This window comes from Protopterus annectens, chromosome 3.part1 (genome assembly GCF_019279795.1).
Source record: "Protopterus annectens isolate FY-2018-M chromosome 3.part1, PAN1.0, whole genome shotgun sequence".
NCBI classification, from domain to species: Eukaryota; Metazoa; Chordata; order Ceratodontiformes; family Protopteridae; genus Protopterus; species Protopterus annectens.
The window spans coordinates 1,709,148,828-1,709,171,454 of NC_056732.1; the positions used below are offsets into that span (position 1 = coordinate 1,709,148,828).

Here is a 22,627-nt window from a genome sequence, read left to right on the forward strand (position 1 = left end):
AAAACTACGATCACTCATAAAATCATCCAAGGCCAACTTTGAGAGAAAAATCGCCAAGGACTCAAAAGACAATCATAAGGCCTTCTTTAGCTATGTTAGAAATCTGGGTGGAAACTCCCAGATATGCTCAGAATTAGTCAAAAATGATACAAAAATCACTGAACCCACAGACATTGCAAACATACTGGCAGACAGGTTCAGTGCAAATTTCTCCTCCCTCCCCAAAGGAGAAATATCTATCCCAGCAGAGTGTAGCCTCCCAATCATCTCAAATGCCCAGGTGAGAGCTGCTCTCTCTAAAGCTAAAAACACAGCATCAATGGGACCGGATGGTGTCCCCGGCTGTGTGCTACACAAACTCAATGAGGAACTAAACCCACACATAAGGCTGCTGTTTAATCTTAGCCTTACCACAGGATACGTACCCAAAGAGTGGCGTATGGCAACTGTGGTCCCACTCCACAAAGGCGGTGCTTCTACGGACCCTGGTAATTACCGCCCCACAAGCTTAACAAGCCTGGTCTGCAAAGCTATGGAGAGGATCATAATGTAACTCATAAATAAAGACATAGGGGACGTACAGACATTGGATCCTACCCAATTCGGCTTTGTCAAGGGCAGATCATGCCTCTTGAACTTTGTCGACTTTTTTGAAACAGTCACCAAGGCCATTGATGAGGGTAAGGCAGTTCACACAGCCTACCTTGACCTTGCAAAAGCTTTCGACACAATACTCTACTCGGGTATCATAGAAAAGCTCACCAGTTTAAATGTAAACCCATATGTCACAAGATGGGTTGCAAACTGGCTGAAGGACAGAACCCACAGGGTTAGAGTTGCTGATGCCATGTCAGACTCCAAGCCGGTCACAAGCGGTGTCCCACAGCGCTCAGTCCTGGGCCCCCTCTTGTTCGGCATCTACTTTTCAGAAGTGCAGGCAAACATAGGAGGATTGTGGCTGACAAAGTTTGCAGATGACTGCAAACTGGGCACCATAGTTGAAAGTCCATCAGACACAGATATCCTTCAGAGAGGTCTCATAGAAACGGATAACTGGTGCCAGAGCCATGGCCTTAAGCTAAACGCCAAAAAATGTATAGTCATACCCTTTGGTAAAAACAAGGTAACCACAAGTTACCACATAGGTGGCAATCCATTAAGCACAGAAGAGGTTATCAGGGACCTGGGAACCCAAGTTGACAGTAACCTGTCTTTTGACACTCACATTGCCAAAGTGGTTAGGACGACCTTCTACATTGCCCACCTGATTATGAAGGGATTCACATCCAGATCAAAGGAGGTCATTGTTCCCCTGTACTCTTCACTTAAAAGACCAATGATGGAGTACAATGCCCCATTCGGAATGTATCTTACCCAACACCTGCAGCAACTGGAAAGACCCCAAAAGTTCCTCACCAAAAGGATAAAGGGGCTCAAAAATATGCCATATGCTGCCCGACTGAAGAAACTCCAGCTCTATTCAGTCACATACCGTCTGCTCAGAGGTGACCTGTGCCTGACATACAAGGCCATGTCCAACCCGGAATTAATGGACATGCTCCACCTCAAAAAATCCAAATCCACCAGAGCCACAAGAGCAAGAGACTTAAACCTCAACACGAATATAAATAGGACGTGCTGGAGGGACAGATTCATCACCCAGAGACTCCCTATGCTGTGGAACAGAATCCCGGTCCATGTGAGACAGAGCACCTCGCTGGATCTGTTCAAGAGGAATCTTGACCAGTGGAAGGGAGATCGTAGGTTTACCCCGGGGATCATCTCTGTATCACTGCTGGACAGAGGCACAGCAAACTAATGGGTATAGTATTCTTCAAAGCCACACAACTCTGGCTAGGCTTATAAATGCCCTAGGGCAGATAGCCTAGTACGAACCTATGAACCTATGAATAAACAAGTGAAATGCGGCTTGTAAGCCAATTAGCCAAACTCACTTTGGAAACTAGTTTACCCAAATTTCAAGATAGATACAAAGAGCTGGTCAGACTTCCTGAAATGTTAAGTTCTATCCAGATAAAACTGTAACTGTCTGTATATATCTCGCATATGGAGTTTGTAATCCCCTTTGGTTTTGAAAATTGGGGAAGAAAACTGGGAGATTGATGACCTGATTGAGGTTAGCCTCGGATGCAACCTTAGGCATGAAAGAAGGATTAGTATGCAAAGTCACTCTGTCCTTGTGGAAGACCAAATAAGGTGGTTTAATAGATAAAGCTTGCAGTTCAGACACTCTTTCAGTGGAAGTGATGGCTAGCTACTAAGAAGGCAGTCTTCCATGACAAGATTCATATCAACTTTAGCTGCCAGTTCAAAAGGAGGTGCAACCAATGCTTGCTAAACTATAGTGAGGTCCCATGGTGGAATGGGATGCTTGATAGGTGGGCAAAGGAGAAAAGTGCTTTTAAAAATGGTCTTGCACAACTGAGATGAGGCCAAATGTGATCAATTTTCCCCAGTGTGAAAACTAGAAATGGCTGCCAATTGCACTTTCACAGTAAAAAAAAAAAAAAACTAGCTCCGTTATGAAAAAAAGATGCTAGAAAGTCTAAAACAACAGGAATGGGAGCCGTAAAGGGACCTAGATGATTTTGGTCAGCCCAAACAGAAAACCTTTTCCACTTGCTGTTATAAATTTTCCTGGTGGAAGCTTTAAGTGCTGCCCCTAAAATTTTTCTAACTGGGGAAGAGAGCCCAGGATTTCTAGCCATCACTAGAATTGGTGCAACCAAGCGGTCACTTTCAGGCTGGATACATTCTGGGTGAGAACATCCCAAAGGATGGGACAGAAGGTCCAGAATGGGATCCAGAGTCCATGTTGGACAAATCAGATGAGACCAAAGGAAGGAAAACAAACTTGCCAAGGCCAAAAGGGAGCAATGAAGATTACTTTGCCCTTCAACCTTTGATCTTTCTGGAGGAATATGGGAATGAGAGTAAGAACAGGGTAAGCATAAAGCAGACCAGGGGCCAAGCATGGACCACAGAGTCTTTCAGTAACTGTCTCTGAGGAGGGATTAGGGCAAAAAACTTGCTGCATTTGGTATTGGAAGGATACACAAAGAGATCACAGCAAGGTTAACCCCATTTCTGGAAGATCATGTTTGCCACTGAAGGGTTCACAGACCACTCGTGAGGCATCAGAATGGTCCTGTTGAACCTGTCAGTTAGAAGGTTTGGACTTCTCTGGAATGTACATTGCCACTAGAAAGTGGTTGGAAAAGATGGCCCACTGCCACAACCTCATGGTGTCTCGACATAAGGGGTAAGACTTGGTTCCTCCCTGCTTATTGATGTACCAAACAACTGACGTTGTCTGTCTGAATTGCAATGGTTTCTGTGAGAAGAAAGGTTTGAAGGGTTTGTAACACTAGAAGTACCGCTCTCATCTTGAGTCTATATTAGTTTGCTGAAAGTTATTTTCAGTGAATACCTCTTCGTTGCCACATATTCAGCAAAAATCACTTTGGCAATTCGCAGAATTTTCAAATGGTAATGAAACAATTGTCCCACAGCACAACGGAACCCACAACTAACTAAACTAAACCCACCTATGTGGGGGGCTTAGACCCCCAAATCCCCCCTGGGGGAGTTGTGCCCCCACACTCCCCCTAACTATATCTACCAACTCCAAGATCGCACTACAGTGGGGATAAGAGCAAAGTTGTGTAGTAGGCCAACTACTTCATTCCCCTTGGAAAATGGAAGTGACTTTCTCTGAAAGTGTGTTGATGAAGAGGTGTTCACTGAAAATATCTTTCGGTGAACTAATATAGACTCATCTCCAGGACATTTATAAGCAAACTGGTCTCTAATGGAGACCGTAATGCGACCTCCACACCTGAGTCTGTGGTCACTGTGGCCTTCGGGGGAGGAAGGATAAAGGGATGACCTTGTTCAAAAACCTGTGATCAAAGCTACCAGAGAAGAAATTCCTTGCATACTCAAGAGAGTCTGACCAGATGATTTAGAGGATAACATGGAAGAGACCACTGGACTGCTAGTGCCCACTGAAGTATTCGCATATACAGAGTAGTTGTAAGAACCAGAGTTATGGCGGCAGCAATGGAGCCCACTGCTCTTAGAAAAAGACATGCTGGAGGTGAAGGGATGTCTAGAATCTGTTTGACATGGAGTCTGAGAGCAGAGATGCTGTCTGGAGGGAAAAGAGCTAAGCAATGAGTTGTGTCCTGATGGGCCCTGATGAAATCTATCACCTGGATGGATGGAGATGCGATTTCTTTAGATTGATGTTGATGCCCAAGGTTGAGACTATTTTAAGGAGGTAGTCTCTGGCCTGGAGGAGTTGATGCCTGGGGGGAGCTGTGAGGAACCAATCATCCAAGATAAGGAAAGACACGGAACCCTTGCAGTCTCAGGAGTACTGCCACGCATTTCGTAAACACCATGGTGGCTGTGATGAGACCAAAGGAGAGTATTCTGAACTGGTAATGATTGGCTCCCAGTTGGAAATGGAGAAACCTTCTTGAGCGCCTGTTCATCTTGATGTGATAATACGCATCCTGAAGGTCTACAGAGCACATGCAGTCATCCTTCTGCAGGAAGGGCAGAATGGACTGAAATGTGACCATTTGGAACTTTGAATAGGCAACTGATTTGTTCAGGGTTGTGAGCTCCAAAATGGGTTTGAGGTCTCCCGTTTTCTTTGGGACTAAAAAGAAGCTGGAATAGATGCCTGATCTGAGCTGGTCTTGGAGGGTGCTCCGGATGACTCTTTTTGCAAACAGTTTTAAAATTTCTAATGGCACAGCCTCCCTCTGACCGGGTGAAAAATCGGGGAGGGTCTTGACTGGAGTGGGATTTTGGAAAAAGAGCATGATATACCCTCTGGATATGGTGTTTATTACCCAGCAGTCATTTGTGATGGTGTCCCAGGCTATTAGGTGTAGAGATAATTGTCCCCCGACTCTCTCCAGAGACAAGCAGTCAGGTAATCTTTCAGGATCGTTGATTGGGCTGTCTGAGAAGATATCTCGAGACTCTTGGTTCATCGGCTCCCCTCTGCTCCCCTCTGCCATGAGGGCAGCATCTGCCATTTGCACTATTTTCCCCTTTACCTCTGAAGGAGAATTCTCCCTGTGATTCCTGAAATGTACCTCGAGATCTTCAGGACCACAATTTTTTTACCACCAAGCTGGTTTCTGGAGAAGGATCATTGAGGGGTAGCAAAACAGATTCTGATAGCTGACAAGGTCTTTCCATCCTTCTTCACTCTGGGAGAGTGCGTCTCTTACCGTAGGACCAAGCAAACATTGGTGAAGGACACCCTGAAGGGTTCCGTGAAATCACACAGCCACATCCAGGAGTGGTGCCTTATAACAATGCCTAAGTGGGACACCTGTGAGGCGCCTTCAGCCACATGCGAGATTAACCTCATGAACATATTCGCTATAGAAAAAAGGGTGACCATTCCGGAGGAAAAGTTCTTCTGTTTCTCTGTAGACAAGGACCATGGGGAAGAATTACACAGCTCCTTGACCAGGTTTCAGTGTAGTCTGGTCACATGTGCCAAGTAGTTCATTGCTCACACTGCTGAAGCATACACCCACTTATTAAACCTGTCTACTGTCCTGGACTCCCAGTTAGGAAGGTGGACAGGAAATCAGATCAATAAGAGGGTCCACAGGGGAGACACCCTAGAAGTAGACAGGCCCAACACAAAGGCTTCCAGTAACACAGATTCCTCAGGGTTAGGGTTTTGGGCAGACTACCCACCTCTCTGGGGCAGAATTTCCCAATGACTCCAAAGGAGACATCTTCAGGTGGGGATTTCATCCAAATTGGTGTCCTTGGTGAGGAATTCCTGGGGGAATCCAAGTGCCTCCTTTTGTACATACACTTATGATGGACCTCCTTGGTGGGGTGCTCCAAGGAGGTATCGGAAGACTCAGGGTGTTCCAAATGGGAAGTGACCTGCAAGCTATTCTGGGCAGCTATCCAGGAGGTGACAAAGGATGACTCAGACACAAACTCGCATGAAGAGGGGGCAGGCTCCAAGGAAGGGAGAGTAGAGATTCTCCTAGGCATTGAGAGAATACTCTCTAGCAGTTCAAATGCCAAGGGCAAATGGGGATCCAAGAGTGCATCCGCAGGAGCCAAAGCTGTTGGAGGAGAAGCCCTGTGAGCCCCCTCTACTCCCGGATCGGAGAGGGAAGTCAGGGAAGTGTTATCAAGTGCTGAGACTCCGAGTGGAAGAGACCGCTCCAAAAACTTCATCGCTGACATCAGACTCTTGGACCCGACATCCACGCTATGGCTCTGAGAGTCGCCAGACTCTGAGACAGTTGGGGCTGTACCACTCAGGGCAACTGTTGGAGTTGAGGTAACAGTACCTGTAGGCTCAGACTTTGACTCCCAGGATCCTTGACCCAAAAAATCCAAAGTTGGGGGTCAAGTAAGATAAAGAGAGATGAGAACACATGAAGGCTGATGGTTCATTGATCCAATAGGGGACAAACCAGACAAAACCCCCAGTTGAATCTGTGTCTAAATAAACTTCATCAGCATCCTGTCGACCTCAGCTTCAGAAAGGCTTTGAGGGGACCTGATGGAATACACCACAGAAGGTGGCTTGGAGACTGGTCTGGGAGACTGCAATAAAGGAGATTTGGGCCTTGTGGTAACCGGCTCCGGGGAAAACACTGGAGACCAGAGTTGAGAAGAGTCCTCACTGACAACTGGACCAGAGTCCTTTGGATCCAAAGATTTGGCTGTTTTTCCCAGGAGGCGCACCGGATATAGAAGAAATTCTGTCCAGGGAGCGTTTCTTCTCTTTGTGCTTCTTGGAGGGGGTTTGAGCCCCTGAAGTCGAGCAGAGAAAGAACCCACAGAAGGTAAAAGGCTCTTCAAAATCAGCTTATTCCTCCTTTCAATAAGAGCATGCTGGTTAAAGCCAGCGCATATGGCACAGGAGGAATCCAAATGAGCAGGGCCTAAGCACACTACACATTCCGTGTGGGCATCTGAAAGTGGGATCCTGTGCCCACACATAGCACACTTTTTAAAACCAGCTGGCTTTTCTGACATACGGAAAAACTAAAGGAAGAAAGCAAAAGCCAGAGAACAGAAAAGGTTTTTTTTTTTGTTTTTTTTATGAAAATGGAAGGAATGGAGTTTAGGAGCAGAAGGTTACAGAAAAGGAAACTAAACAGACCAAAGCATTTTTCAAAATAGTAAAAGGGTAGGGAAATATTAGGAAGAAATTTTATAACAGACAGGAAAAAAAGAAGAAAAAGATTTTGAAGAAAACACTCGCACATCACCTAGTGGAGCTCAGACAATCGCAATCCCAATGCTGACAAAAACATGGCAAAAGAGATCTGAGGGGATGAGAGGAGAGCAGGGCATTGTGGGTAGGGGAGGAGCTCAGATTTTTCAGATCCTAGAGCTGTAGTATATGGCTGAGTCGGATCCAAACCCACAGGCTGAAGATCAAATGATAAACAACAACTTCTAATCATACACCTCTACGGCACTTGAGGAATGACTAGACCATGTGTTCTATTCCCTGTCAGGTCAGTAAAATTATTTAATTATTATTCTGTAGTGCTACCTATTCTGACACTGTCCATTTCCTTTTCAGGACTCTCCGTAAAATGAATCTCATGTTACAGAGCTTTAGTGCACAAAGAACATATAAATAATTACCGTATAGTTTGTGAGCTCAAACTTCGAAAGAAGCAAGCCGGATGGAAAAGCTGTGGCCTCTGCCGCTGCAGAAACTGGTGATAACGGCACAAGCGAATCTGAAAAGAGAGAATGGAAGGAAACATGATTGAAATTATGTATAAAATCCATGCAGTTAGTGATATGTTTCTATAGTTTTTACAACTGTTACATAATGACCCCACCCGTATGCATTAAAATCAAAGCAAAATTAAGTTACGTGAGTACACAAAATAATAGATATTCACAGGATGCGTCATTATAGCAGAAAATCATAGCATTTGAGGTAATTAATAGTATATCAGTCTCTGTTTTCACCACTTTTTTCTTACAGCTGTAAAGCTCCACGGGCAGGCCATGACAGTCATGCACCAACCGCTGTAGTGAGATATGGTGGCATGCAACTTTTGTCCAAGTAATACCAAAATGCACCCAGAGCATTTATCCTAAGCAAGAAACCTTATGGTAGTAAGATTGTGATACTAACTGTCATAACAGAAAATCACAGTGAACAGTATTTCAGTATTTTGTACCAAAAGCAACAACTGTCAGGAGAATGACCAAAACAGTAATAGGTATCCTTAACACTACAGTGACCCTTCTCTCTCAATGGCCTACTGTTACATTCAGTGTACTCACACAGATGTGATGTCATACTTTAATGTGTGTGTGTGTGGAGGGGGGGGGGGGTTCAGTGCAAAAATAAATCACAACATTTTGGCAGAGTCTTAGGATTAACAGGAAATCTAGGGTGATGGACAATTTTAGCATCCCTTGCAGCACAACAGAGCTAAAGTCTCTCCTACCGCTACACTATGGTTCTAACTTACAGTCTTATTGTACAGTGCCTTCTAAAACATCCTGAGCAGAAAGATATCCAAAGTATGCTGCAGTTGTTGCTGCAAATACAGATCCGGTTGCATTTACAGCACCTTGCAGTATCATCTACACGCACAGTCTGCTTAGTAACACTCTGGACAAAGCTCCCCTTCATGAAAGGGAAAAAAAGCTGAGCTGGAATTTTGATATGGAAAGTTCTTTCAGTATACAACCTTAACTGTCTGTAGGCATTTAACACACATAAAATATGGTCCCCTTAATTTTTCATACATGGAGACTGGTATCTGAACTGACTAAGAAACAGCAAAAGTTAAGAACTTACAATAATGATGCACCATAAACCAACAGGTGTGTCCTTAGTAAGAGCAAAACTAAGCCCAATAGGCATTGGAACTGCACGTTATGGAAATATAGCCAAACTACATGGACCTTGCTCCAGTTCTGGAATGAACCACTGCGCCATTTCTCTCCACAACTGAGCTATGGAAACATGGAGAAAATGTTTAGCATCATGCCTGTAGACCTACTGCAGCAAGAAGAGAAAAGGAGGGGTGGGTATGGAACGAACGATGGACTTGTTCCTCCTCATCTATCATTATGGGAGGTGCACAATGTTCATAGCTAGTAGGAGAAGGTCTGTCTTCGGTAAGATAGATACAGTCCTAAGTTAACCCATCTGGGGAATCTTTCTTACAAAACATACCCCTAATTACTGCAGCCTCAAGGGAAGACCTGGATTGTTCCAGTTAACCGTAACTTACAATGGTAAACAGTGAGGATCAAGCAGCTAGTGCACAATAACATCCAGAGTTACCTTCTGGAAAAAGGCTTGTAACGTAGAGAATGGTCTTGTAAAAATACCCTTAGGATTTGAAGCAAGAGGCACACTGTACTTGTCCCAACACAAATTAATCAAATTGTGAGCCATTTGGCTAGGATGATCTTTGGTACCTTTTTTGTAGAGAAAGAAATGAAGTGCCAATCCCTGTTTGACACTCACTCTTCTGGATGCAAAACCTCAACTAGCAGAACACATGCATAGAGTGAAGGTCTACTCCAAGGTTAGAATATAGAGGAAAACCAGAAAATGCACTGGATGAGGCTGGATTCTGTAATGCCATTAGTTATAAAACATATATTGTACTTAGCTTGTTTAACGATGGTATATGTACATTATTATACATATCATATATATACTAATGTATTTACAGTACATTGTAACATGATGTCAGTTTTCAACTATGCATATGCATTTACTATTCTTTCATTTGTGAAGCTTTTCTCCCTTGGCATTCGCTGAAAATAGATACAATTATCCTATCGGACTTTCCCATTAAACAAATATCAATCAATACATAAAAAATAAAAAAGTACTTAGTACAGAGGGAAACACTGACCTTGTGAAGGACCGAATAACAAGAACCAACTGAAAAAGCCTGCAATTCCAGGCTGAAGTGATGGACACCACAGTCGTCCAAGTGAGGAATTTCAACTCTGTACAAACAGCAAGTTCAAACAGAGGAAAAGTTAGATTTTCTAGCATAACATGTAGATCCTAAGGTGGTGGTCAGTCCTTTAACAGTCGTCTCAACAAAAATGTACCTGTATGAAAGACTTTGCATATTATTAACAGAAGTGCACCTGTATGAAAGGATTTGCATACCTTTACAGAACCATAAACAAAGAATCCATACGTTGGTGGAAACAGATATCACTGTTGCATACATTACAACAGAAAAGTGACTAATTCTATTATCAAACTTCTTTGCCAGATATTCCAAAACAGACAGGACTGGAGCAGAAAAAGAATCCATGCCTTTTGAGGTGGCCCAGATGGAGAAGTGCTCCCATTTAGTTTTTGAAGTCTTACATTGCTTAGTTTCTGACAGATTTTCTGTACCACTCTGAAAAGGAATAAACCACAGTCAGCCACAGCTGGAGAAAGAAAAAAATATCTAGCAGATAATCAAACAGAATGAATGTCTGAGTAAGGTTTGCCTGATGTGTGAGAAAGAAGCAATGGAAGCAAATGCTCCAACAAATGAGATAACAGGAAGAAAGCCCATACAACTCGAGGCCAAACTGGAGGTACAGTAATGAGACTCCCACCTCTGTAAAGGGATTAGGGAAAAGAAGCTGCTGCGCTTGGCAAAGGTTGGAGAGGTAAAAAATACCAACCAACAAAAACACTTCTACTCTGCTGAGGAAGCCTCAGCAAACAATGGCTGAATTTGTCTGCAAATGAACTGGCTTCCTACAAGACGTGGCTGATTACTACAAAGAACAGCAAAGCCCATTCTCAAACTCTCACAGCTTCTTGATATAATAAATACAAACCATTCCTTTCTTGCTTGTTGTTTTAAATCACTGCCATGCTGTTGCAGTGGATAGCTATCACACCATGGAGAAGGCAGTCCTAAAAGGTTTGAAGGATCATAAGGATTCATCTCCTCTCAAATATGATGTGGAAATTTGCCTCTGCAATTTCTTTTCATACTGCCCTCACCATAGGGGCAGACACATCCATAGTGACCGCCTCTAAAGTAGTATACGGATGGGTAGGTACATCCACCATTGTAAGGACTTTTTTCAAGCTCTCAAAATTCACACCAGATGGTACATGGGAACTGAGAACTGGGACCGCTGGAATCTTGGGCTCTTTGCTGTTGTGTCTTTTGGCTTTTCCCAGTTAGGGGTCGCCACAGCAGAACTCCAGTCCACTAATGATTGGCAGTAGATTTTTACGTGCCGAATTGCCAGCTCTGACACACAACTTTCAATGAAGGTACGCCCATTCACGCATGTCTCCACACAGAAGACGCTCTAACTGAGAATCGAACAGGACAACGTCTTACTGTGAGGTGACAACGCTACCACAGCACCACCACCACAATCTTGGGCTCTAGTAACATAAATTTATGTGATACCTTGCAGAGGACACCATGGAAATGGCAGATACCGTGAGACCCAGTATGTTGAGACAAAGAATGGCAGAAATCATCTGGGATTCCTGCTGAAGAGAAATATTGTTCTGGAGAGACTGGACACATTCTGAAGGAAGACAGGCTCAGCATGTTAAGATGTCCAGGCAAACGTGAGCTCATATGATCGAAATGCCAATCATGTTAAGCTGTCCAAGCAAAAGTGAACAATGGAATGGCTTCAGAAGGTTCACCATTATCCCCAGAAGGTAGAACAGTGTTAGTACAAACTCCAAGTCTAGACCATACTTTGAACAGAAAGAGCAACTAAGACACAGACAACTAAGTAAGGGACTTGTTTTCATAACTACTCTCAAAGGGTGCTTGAAAAAAAAATGCAGTTTAGATGAAATTGCAGAACGGAGAATGTGAGCTATGGTATTTAAAGATGCAAGACAGAAAATTAAGTGACTTACCAAGTCTTATTAAAACTAATGAGAAAAAATGCAATGCAAAGTACTGACAGCAGCCACATATATGTTTTTTTTGTGGGGAAATGATACAAAGAAAGAGAAGATGCTCCTAGTGTGTGGAATAAAAACACTCATCTAAAGAATGTAAAATTATGTGTAGGAAATGTCATAAAGACAAGCACCAATGATTTGACTGTCTGTTACTACAGGATGAACAGAACAGCATAAATGTTAAAAAATTATAATGATATGCAAGAAAGAGAAATGGCTACTTAACAACATAGAAGGCAAAATTAAGACTGTAAACAGTGACAGTATTGCTTTAATTAATAAAAATGAGTGTTAACATTTTTTTGAAAAATGGATTTGATGAATAAAAGGTTGGGTAAAAAATGGCAGATGGAGCATTCATAGAATGCATATCATAGGTTCATAGGCAGTTGATCGGTATATAGTCCAGCTGGCCATGTTGGAGCCTTAACCAAGTTCCCAATTGTCCACGAACACGGTCTGCTTAAGTGACTTGTTCAAGGTCACACAGCGGGCAAATGATGGCCAAGGAATAGAACCCTATACCACAGGAAGTAGCTTGTAATCCCTCTGTACTGTCAGACTGTACAAGTGCCAGAAAAGAAATGCCAGTGTCAGAGGCTAGGCACAGCGTGGCATCAGGCCACACACATTAGAATCAAGTGCTCATCCCAAACGTGATCTTGATATGGAATGAGAGTAAGTCAACTGTAAGCATTTTTGGGATAATTGTTAATTGTCAGGACACCAAATGTCACTGCTTATCTATATAAGCTCAAGACAAATAACCTATAGCCTCTTGCAGGACACAAAGTTATTTTGTACATATTATGAATCTATTTGCCTCTGTAAATATATACTTTGTTCTCTACTGATCTCTCTTTCCCATCCCTGCAGCTAATCCTCAATTGCAAACAGATTTTCTACTCATTAACAGGATCTAACAGATCTCCCATAGCCTCTGTCAGTTGCAACCTGACTCATGTCAGGGGTCAGACAGGAGACTGAGAATGTGGCTGCAGCATAATTACTGCCAGGATATGTGTCCTAACCCCCTTCACCCTGTGACAGCCTTGCGGACTCCAGAATTGCTCACTTCAGGAAATGTAAGCATGCTTCAGCAGATGCATAGCCGTACAACTAAGCGGTATTATCTATTGCAGAGCAGAGGTCACTAGGCTGTTCTACGGCAGCGACGCCAGGCAGCTGTGCCAGCCACTCATTCCCACAGTCTTCCACTTTGTCCTTCCATCATATGTGCTGCTAGTCAAATATGGATCATCTGGAGAGCAATAAGGGCTTTATCTATTGTTGTCAATTCTCTACAGATCTCATCTCTAATGGCACCAGCTTCTCTGATCCCAAGGAGATTGCTAATATTTTGTGGACAAAATTCTCTTCCAACTTCACCTCACTCAACCTTGACTCTACCCACCTACATTCCCTCTCCCTCCTCCTTTCCTGAAATCACTCTGGACCTATTTCCTTTGCCACTTCCCAAAATTAAAAATACCAGATCCCTGGTTCTTGACAAAATCCCTGGATGTTTGCTGAGAAGCTCCAAGTCCCATCAAACAAAACCCTTTTGTGAACTATTCAAAATGAGACTCTCTGCTGGGTACATCTCCAAGATGTGGAGAATACCTGTTCTGCTGCCCCTGCATACAGGCCCAGTCTCACTACTTTTATTTGCATTGTTTTGCAATGTATTAAAACTGAACTAATAAACAACAGTATTGGTGATCTTGTATATCAATGAATACACATCAGTCTGGCTTACTAAAGGGCCTGCTCAAACTAGTTGAGTTCTTCAAAAGGGTAGTAGGAGCCATGGATAAAGGTCATACAATCCATATTGTCTCTATGGACTTTGCCAAGGCCTCTGACACAATCCCTCATGCTGGGATTACTGACCCAAACTCAACATTAATCAATAACTAATTCACTGGATAGCTAACTAGCTGTCTTGACAGAAACTATACCGTTAATGTCAAGGTTATTTGTTGTAGACATTAAACCATTTCTAGAGATACCCCCCCCCCAACATATACTTCTCTTATGTGACATGAGGGGACTGCCTAAACATGTTTGCTGATGATTACAAACTGAGGGAGGTCATCAAATCCATTTCTGATACTTAGATTCTCTGGTAAGGACTAATTTAAACAAATGCTTAGAGTGTTAATTATACTTCACCTTTAATGCCAAGAAATGCAGCACAATTCACCATTATAAATCTAGCACTATCAAATACCATAGAAGGAACATTCCTATTAACTCTGTTCCTGTCATCAGGTGCTTTGGTATCAATGTTGTTAACAAACTGTCTTCCACCATATCTCTGTCATGGTTAGAAAACACTTTTACTAGACACAACTTATCTTTTGTGGCTCTCCTTAAGACCAAAAGCTACACACCCACTTTATTCCTCCCTTAAAGGCCCAATCACTGATTATGATGTCTTCTTTGTCATGTACTTCAGTAACCACTTAAATCATGAGACCTCAATGTTTCCTCACCAAAAGGATTTCTGATTTCAGTACCATTATCGACTCTGATATTCTAAAAGCTCTCTCCTCCTACTCAGTCTGGCTTGTACAGACTTCCATGCTATGAAAGACTCCACACTCTCTGAACTCCTTCACTTAAACAGAACTGTTAAAGCAAACACTCCCAATATATCATCACACTAACAACAGTAGCTGGTATGCCACGTACCTAACCAAATGTATCTCCCGTTTCTAAAACGGTGTCTCCTTACACATTAAGCAGTTAATGCCTGGCCACCTTTAAAACCAGTCTGGATGACTGAATGGGTTACCTCCAGTCTTTACCTGGGATATCTGATAAAATCTGCTTAAGGAGGACACAGCTACTGCCCCAACAATACTGTGCAACCCTGCTAGGCTTCTTAATGGTCTCCTTGACCACAAGCTTAGTAAGAATGAACCTGTATGTCCACCACCAAGAAACTAATAAATAAAGCAAGAATGCAGTAAATGAAAAATGTGTGTCTGGGAAAATTCAAGCTCATCACTTACACATTTTTACATTTTACATGCGTAGAGCTCTAGGATAGTATTCTAAAAGCTGCATATCACCTTTCTTGTCCAAAAACTATTACTTGGAATTAAGTAGCCAGTAATGCAGTTGCAAAACCTACCAAAACAGCAACTGGATACTGCTTGTAGTTTCACAGTAAAATGACTAGGAAAACATATACATTTTGGAAGTTTCTAGCTAAAAGAAACAAGTATTCTAACATAACTGTAATCTGGAGGTCTTGTGTTCACCTCTTAGAAAGCTGCACTACCTTCCTCTCAGTCAAAATGATACAGAACGTATATGGTTCGTTTTCTTTTCTATCTTTTTAATTTCTCCAAATCTTTTGGGTTTCTAATACCATGTCAGGTTTGAATCCCATTCCCATGTCAAAGTATGATTAAACTTCATGAAATTAGTATTGTTTCAATCTTTGATGTCAGCCAGAAGTGCTCTTTGCAGCACCCGCAATGTGCCCAGTAATGACTCCTGCAATTTCTATGGAGTTACATGTATTGGTAACATATCTAAATACAATTGCAGACTCATTTTTATAAGATCCGTTGCTCCTCCTACTAATACTGGAACTGTCTGGGTATCTTCCTTCCACATTGCTATCATTCCTGTCTGCAAATCCTGATATTTTATGACTGTGCCTCTGTGTATGCAAGACACTTTAGTCAATGGGTGTAGCGATTTCAATGATCAATGCTATTTTTGTCTTCTTTTCATGGACCACTACATCTGGTTTTCGCTCATCTATCTTTTGAAATGTTGGTAATGGGTGATCCCATGTGATATAGAATTCATCATTTTCTATGATGCTTTGTGGCTAATGTTTCCTTTCTTTTTCAACTACTTCAATATTATAATGTTTGCACAATCCCCAGTGCAACAGTCTTGCCACATTATTATGCCTTTCAGTATGCAGTTCTTCTGCCATTAGTATATCACAACCTGCAACAAGGTGTGCAACCGTTTCCAATTTTGTTTTACAACATCTATATTTATCTGTTTCTCCCACAAATGGACTTTGTAAACCAACGTGTATATAGCCCACTTTCTTGGGCAACCAATATTAACCTTTCATCTTTTGGTTTGAATTAGTCTCTCCTTAACCATACCTGCGTTCGATCCTATCAACATGAGGTTCGTACAATAGTTTTCTATACTTCCAACTATATTTATGCATTTTCCGCATTTCTTGCCTTCTCATCTGCTCCTTCATCTTATATTCTTTCTTTTATTTTTTGGCACATTCAGTTGCTGCCTGATTTTTATTTACTTCTGGTTTGATTTCCATTCCCGTTTGATGCCGATATCAATCTGCTAGACTAAGAAGGGAAGTCATTCTATTAACTTGTATGTGCCTATATCTTAATAACTTAATAAAGGTGTTTAAAAATGATACACAACAGTCTCAAAGCAACAGATAATGCATATAAACATCTGCTACAACATTTGTCAAAACTGCTTTCTCTGTTGTTTGGAACTGGAACATTTCTAGGTATACTGCATACAAAGTTTGAAAAAGAAGTAAGGCTCAACTGAGGAATATTCAAGATAAAAAAAATATGCAAGCGCGAGACTTAGGTGTAGTTCTGGACTGATACTCTACAATATATTGTATGTCTGTATTTTAATAACTAGTAGGGTGCAAGCTTTCATTTTTACTGAAAACTGACCTTTGCAGTTACTGAAGAAGACAAGTTTAATTTGGGAAATGTGAGTCTAAAAGCAATGCTAGTCTACAGATTATATGTTTTTAAAAGCTGCTGATATGCAATTTTACAGATAGTTTTCAATTCCCAGTAAGGCTGGTAACTTCATTGCAGATGTAAAAACAATGTACACTACTAAAATCTGTAAAGCTCTGCCAAACAAACCCTGTCCCAGTTCTATGAACAACATTCCATGAACTCAGAAGGCTCCTAAAGAAAGAGTTAGAATGGCACCACTAACTATTTTAGTACAATCATCACCTTAGAAGATTAATTTTATCAGCGAGTCACAAAACTATTCATTAAGTCCAGAGGACAGCTTTTGACAATCTAAACATCCATTAATCCATTTTCTAAATGACTGGCCCCTGGAGGGGGTGTCATGGTAGTAGTAAAATGATAGGGACAACAGTACTGTAAATAGCTCTGGCACTGAGAACATTTTATTTAAATCTAATTGTCTCTGTAAATATATAATTTGCTTCCCGCTTATGGTACAACTCCTAGAATATTCACCAGCATATGAAATATATCATCTTGATTGTATTATAGACTCTTTCTCTATTGGAACACTGTATGATCCTTGTTATTCCCATGCAAAATGAGAGAATAAACTCTTCAGGAGGTCCTTAGGCTGCTCCAAGGCCACCATCCCATGGTACATCGACTGGGGGAGGTACCTAGGGGCATCCTCACTGGGTACCAAATCAAGTCACTTGATAACTCTCAACCTACAGCAGCAGTGGCTCTACTCTAAAAACCTCCTCACTCATCCATGAAGTGTGAACCCAGCAATTCTGCAAAGGAACACCACTTCTGCAGTCTGCATCTGCAGTCTCATCCTTTTAGTCACCACCCACTCTCATGCCCATAGCAGAGGGCAGGGACACAAACCTAGTGGGATAGGAAGAAGTCTGTCCTATGACTCAGCTCTCTTAACCATACAGTATGGCGCAGCCTCATTGGTACTGCTGCCACAACAACCACTGCAGATTAATCTCCTGATTTCGTACTGCTGCCACAATAACCACTGCAGATTAATCTCCTGATTTCCACCCAACCAAACTCGCTTGTGAACAAGGAACTAAATAACAAACTTCTCCACATGAGGTAGCTGCTCTCTCAAATACTGAACAATCCCCTTTGTTCTTATTTGGTCCCAAGATCTCTGTTTTTGAGGTGTTTAGTTTCATCTCAGCCACTTCATATTCAGCAATGCACTCTTGCAGTGCATGCTGGAAGTCACAGTCACTGATGCCACAAGACATATCACCTGCAAAAATGTAATCCTAAAGTTGCACTGGAGCTCTCTAAACCTCAGCTCAGGAGATGAGACAAGTCACACCATTGGCAGACTCATGCTCAGCTTAAACATACCTGAATTAATTTTGACAATACATGCATGACTCTTGTTTTCTGAATACAAGGACCAAATGGCATTCATTACTGCCCTCAGGACCCTACACAACTACAACACCTCCCTCAATACATTATTAGGTAAACAATTACAAGTCTTCTCCAGATCCACAAAACAAAGGTGGACAAGACTGGCAAAAATTACATGACCTCAATCCATGTAAGGGAAAGAAATTGATTCAATGTTCCATGGCAAGGAAAACATAGATACTGCTCCTCCAAGATCAAAGACTCAGCTAAGGCAAAGTATCCGTTCCAGCATCATGGTGTAGGATTTCAGAGACAAGCTGGAGATTGTGGTCCCTCTGATTGGTACACATTATCATGCCTGCCTTTCTGGAAATGGGGATCGTAGTACAAGGATGCAATATTGCCTTCCCTTTCATGCAACATTGAAAAGGCACATTAAGTGCAACAGACGAATAATATCCAGCACCTTCAGCAGCATTCCAGCTAGATCTCTTCCACTCTCACAGCTCACGCAGCAGAACCAGTCACCTCATCTAGTGTAATGAACCCAATCTCACTAAATGCCTTCTCAGAAAAGGGCATGAAAGTATTCATTCCATATCCTAACAATGTCCCATGTCAAGGTCGGCAAAGCTCAGCATTCTTTAAAGCAGGTCTTAACAAATTTTCCAATGTCTCAATTCATGTGATTGTTTGCAAGAAACTCTTCTTGGCCACTGAATATTTTGAGAGTGTCCTCCAACCCCCCCCCCATTTCAACACCTGCCAAAGCTGCTGCCTTCCTGGCATGCACCTGTTGGTTAAATCCACAAACTCCATACCAAAACACAGGAGGTTTACTCTGACAGACCTAAAATAACACACCATTTGAGTTCTGTACATGTTGTACAAAGCACACAGCATGGGAATCCAATAAACAACTATCTTCATCAAAAGTCCTTCCTTCAAAAGTCTGCACAGCTTTAAAATAATGTTACTGTATGGTGACATGGAACTGCATCTGCTGGGCATTTTGCTCTTAGCCAATCACTACCTCTTAGATGAAATATTATCATCTTCAAATCCAGTGGCGGCTGGTGACTTCAAATCACAGGGGGGCTGCAGGAGATGCTGAATGGGTGGGGTCAAAGGGAAGGGGTGTGGTCAACCATAAAGGGGAGGAGCTATGCACAAAACCACAAACAACTAACTTTAATTAAATACGCTGCCCTAGGTGGCAAACCATCATTATGAAAGTCCAATCAAGACAAAAATAAGTGTAGAAGAATAAAAATATTTCAATGCATTGGCTGCATGACAGCTTACTTAATATCTAGATGGAAACAAAAGGTTGTGAGGCATGAAAAAATAAATTACTTTTTAAATACATTACTGGAATGCCAGTCAAAATCAAGTATAAGAAAAACCAGAAGCACTCAACTCAAACCACTTCTCCTTGCAGTTCTAATTATAATATATTCAGCTTTATTAAAGTACCAAGCAACATGCTGAAAGTAGAAATCTATGTGATGCCCCCACTTGTAAAAATGTTTCTTATCCAAAAAGACCTGCTGCCTGACAACTTGTTTCATGGGGAAAACATGATAAAAGTAAAAAATGAAAAGCAAACAAGAAACAAGCTCAAGATACATTGCTTAAAGGATTACTGTACAGGTTATGGACCACACATGATTGGCATTCTGTTTAGTTTACGGGTAAAGTCTGTAGAGATGACTGGAAGTCTCCAACAAGTGTAATGAGCTTTTTAAAATAATGGAATCTGTCCTTTAATACCCAAGGCTTATACATTATCTAGTCAAGTATTCTCCGCATGGCAACAACAGAAAGGCTTTCAATGTTGGCAATTCTTTAACAGTATGCTTATTAAAGCTTACTTGCATCTTACGATGTCAGACAAGCTTACCTTATGGTCATTAAAGCATTGCTACTTAAACACAGAGCAACAGGCACTTTGAGTAATAAGCATAAATCTGAGTAATAAGCATAAATCAACAGTACAAAAATATGACAGAAACCAGACCATTCTGCAAAATCAAGGACAGATGAAAAGCCACTGTAGTACTTATGCAGTGTGTCCTCCCCATCCAAGGTAGATACAACTGCTCCTTGCCTTGCTTGGACACATCCAGAGTCACTTACATGGGGGAGTGGGGTGCAACAAGCATGTCACAATTTGAAATCTCTCTGGCTGACTGTGATGGCCCTGACACATTTGTCATACCTCTCAACCTCAAGAGCAAGAAATCTGGACAAAGCCATACACAGAAGTGGGACAAAGGCACAACAATAAGGACAATTTTTAAATATTGCTCTAATAAACTTAGAAAGATAATAGAATAGGTCTTGCATTAGTATGAATTTTCTGAAGGGTATAAAATCTGAAACTCAAATGTCTGTCATTTTCTAACTTCAGTCTTTAGTGATTTGTCACTAATTTGCCAAAAACACAATTTTATGAAAAATGGACCAAAATGTGATGCAAAATATAAAATAGACACACAATACAGCTGCTACCTGTCAAAGAAGGGACACTTTAATATTAGTACTGCTACCTTGAGCAGCTGACAAAATAAAATAATCTACATGCATTTCAAGTAATCTATAACTTTGATTATTGCAGTTATTTCTTAATTGTAAACCCTCCATGTTTTCTTCCAAAATTGCTATTTTATGGAGGGATTATTAGGGGAAGAGCAACATTTTGAGCCAAAAATTGGGGACAGTTGAGAGGTTGGCTATGCCTAATTCTATAAAGCAATTTATTTGCATGTACCTCTCAACCTGTTAATGCAGTAAATCTGAACAAGGCCAAATATATTGGGGGCACATATTAACAGTACTAAAAATTGCTCTTGTATAAATTGAGACAGTTGATAGAACGGCTCTTACTTTAACATGCATCTTTATGAAGGTTATGAAGTCTGAAACTTATTATTTAGTGACTTCTGGCAAATCATTTAGGAATTAAAACTACAAATTTTATGAACAACAAACCAAAAATAAGAAGCAAAAATCTATTCATTCTTTGAAAATCTGGACAGTTGGGAGGTATAGTTCAGCTGGGCCTGTCTGAGTTTGCTGCCCTTCCCCCCCCTGACAAAATAATGGTTGAACTGGAGCCTCTGCAGCCATTCCAATTAACCATTACTTGGCTATTTCACTCCATTTACCATAAACACTAATGTGCATACTGCTTTACTTCAATGATTGGACTTCATTTTAAAGTTTTATTTTGTATTTTACAGCACAAACATTAAGTCATCTGTTAAACAAAGCAATGCAGTCTCACAATGAAAACTTAGCATTAAAACTTCTCTGCCCTTGAAACTCACATTCATTGAAACAGCATTGAAACCCACATTCAAAGAAAATACATTTTGCCAGTGGCAGATAAAGATTAATTCGGCTGTTTTCGAATCATAGGCCCCTTGCATATGAAACATACATGTGCACTTTGATACACCTTCCTCATTGTACTAAAAATTATATTCCTTGTACAATACAGTACACTTGTTAGAGGGTGTTTTAAATTTGTTTTGAACATTTTTCCAGTAAGCAATGAAACAAAACATATGCACCCATAATGGCAAAACTGCCCAGTTGAGAACATTTATCATAAAAAGTCTACTCAGACTTCCACAGTCCACCATTATTAGTAAATATACACAATTCTACAGTCCACCATTATTAGTAAATATGCACAATTCCACAGTCCACCATTATTAGTAAATATGCACAATTCTACAGTCCACCATTATCAGTAAATATGCACAATTCTACAGTGCACCTTTATCAGTAAATATGCACAATTCTACAGTCCATATTCAGTGAATTCAGTTCTGCCATAGCTGTCAACCTTAGCACAAAATCCTGGATTGAAGCCAATAATGGGGAATCCAGTCCCAAAAATAGGGACTAATTTAAAATATTCATCTTATAAACTTAGAAAATTGCTAGTAAAAAAGGTTGTGCTACTATGTATTCTGAAGAACATGAAGTTTGAAATTCAAATGCGGTCAATTTTACTCATGGACAGAACAAAACAATTTTCAGCAGAGACGAGGGATTAATACTGCAGACACGCCTTTTTATCAGCGAGTCACAAAACTATTCATTAAGTCCAGAGGACAGCTTTTCACAATCTAACATCCATTAATCCATTTTCTAAATGACTGGCCCCTGGAGGGGGTGTCATGGTAGTAGTAAAATGATAGGGGCAACAGTACTGTAAATAGCTCTGGCACTGAGAACATTTTATTTAAATCTAATTGGCTCTGTAAATATATAATTTGCTTCCTGCTTATGGTACAACTCCTAGAATATTCACCAGCATATGAAATATATCATCTTGATTGTATTATAGACTCTTTCTCTATTGGAAAACTGTATGATCCTTGTTATTCCCATGCAAAATGAGAGAATAAACTCTTCAGGAGGTCCTTAGGCTGCTCCAAGGCCACCATCCCATGGTACATCGACTGGGGGAGGTACCTAGGGGCATCCTCACTGG

The 22,627-nt window shown here is 41.2% G+C and overlaps 1 protein-coding gene across 1 annotated transcript in view; it reads right to left on the reverse strand.

Annotated features, from left to right (window-relative positions):
- The window catches only part of ADCK5 (aarF domain containing kinase 5), a 1,011,483-nt gene that overhangs the window by 783,796 nt on the left and 205,060 nt on the right, over positions 1 to 22,627 (reverse strand). The window contains exon 2 of the mRNA XM_044067719.1: positions 7,687 to 7,784. Within this exon, the coding sequence (XP_043923654.1) occupies positions 7,687 to 7,784 (98 nt within the window). The remainder of the gene's footprint in view (positions 1 to 7,686; positions 7,785 to 22,627) is intronic.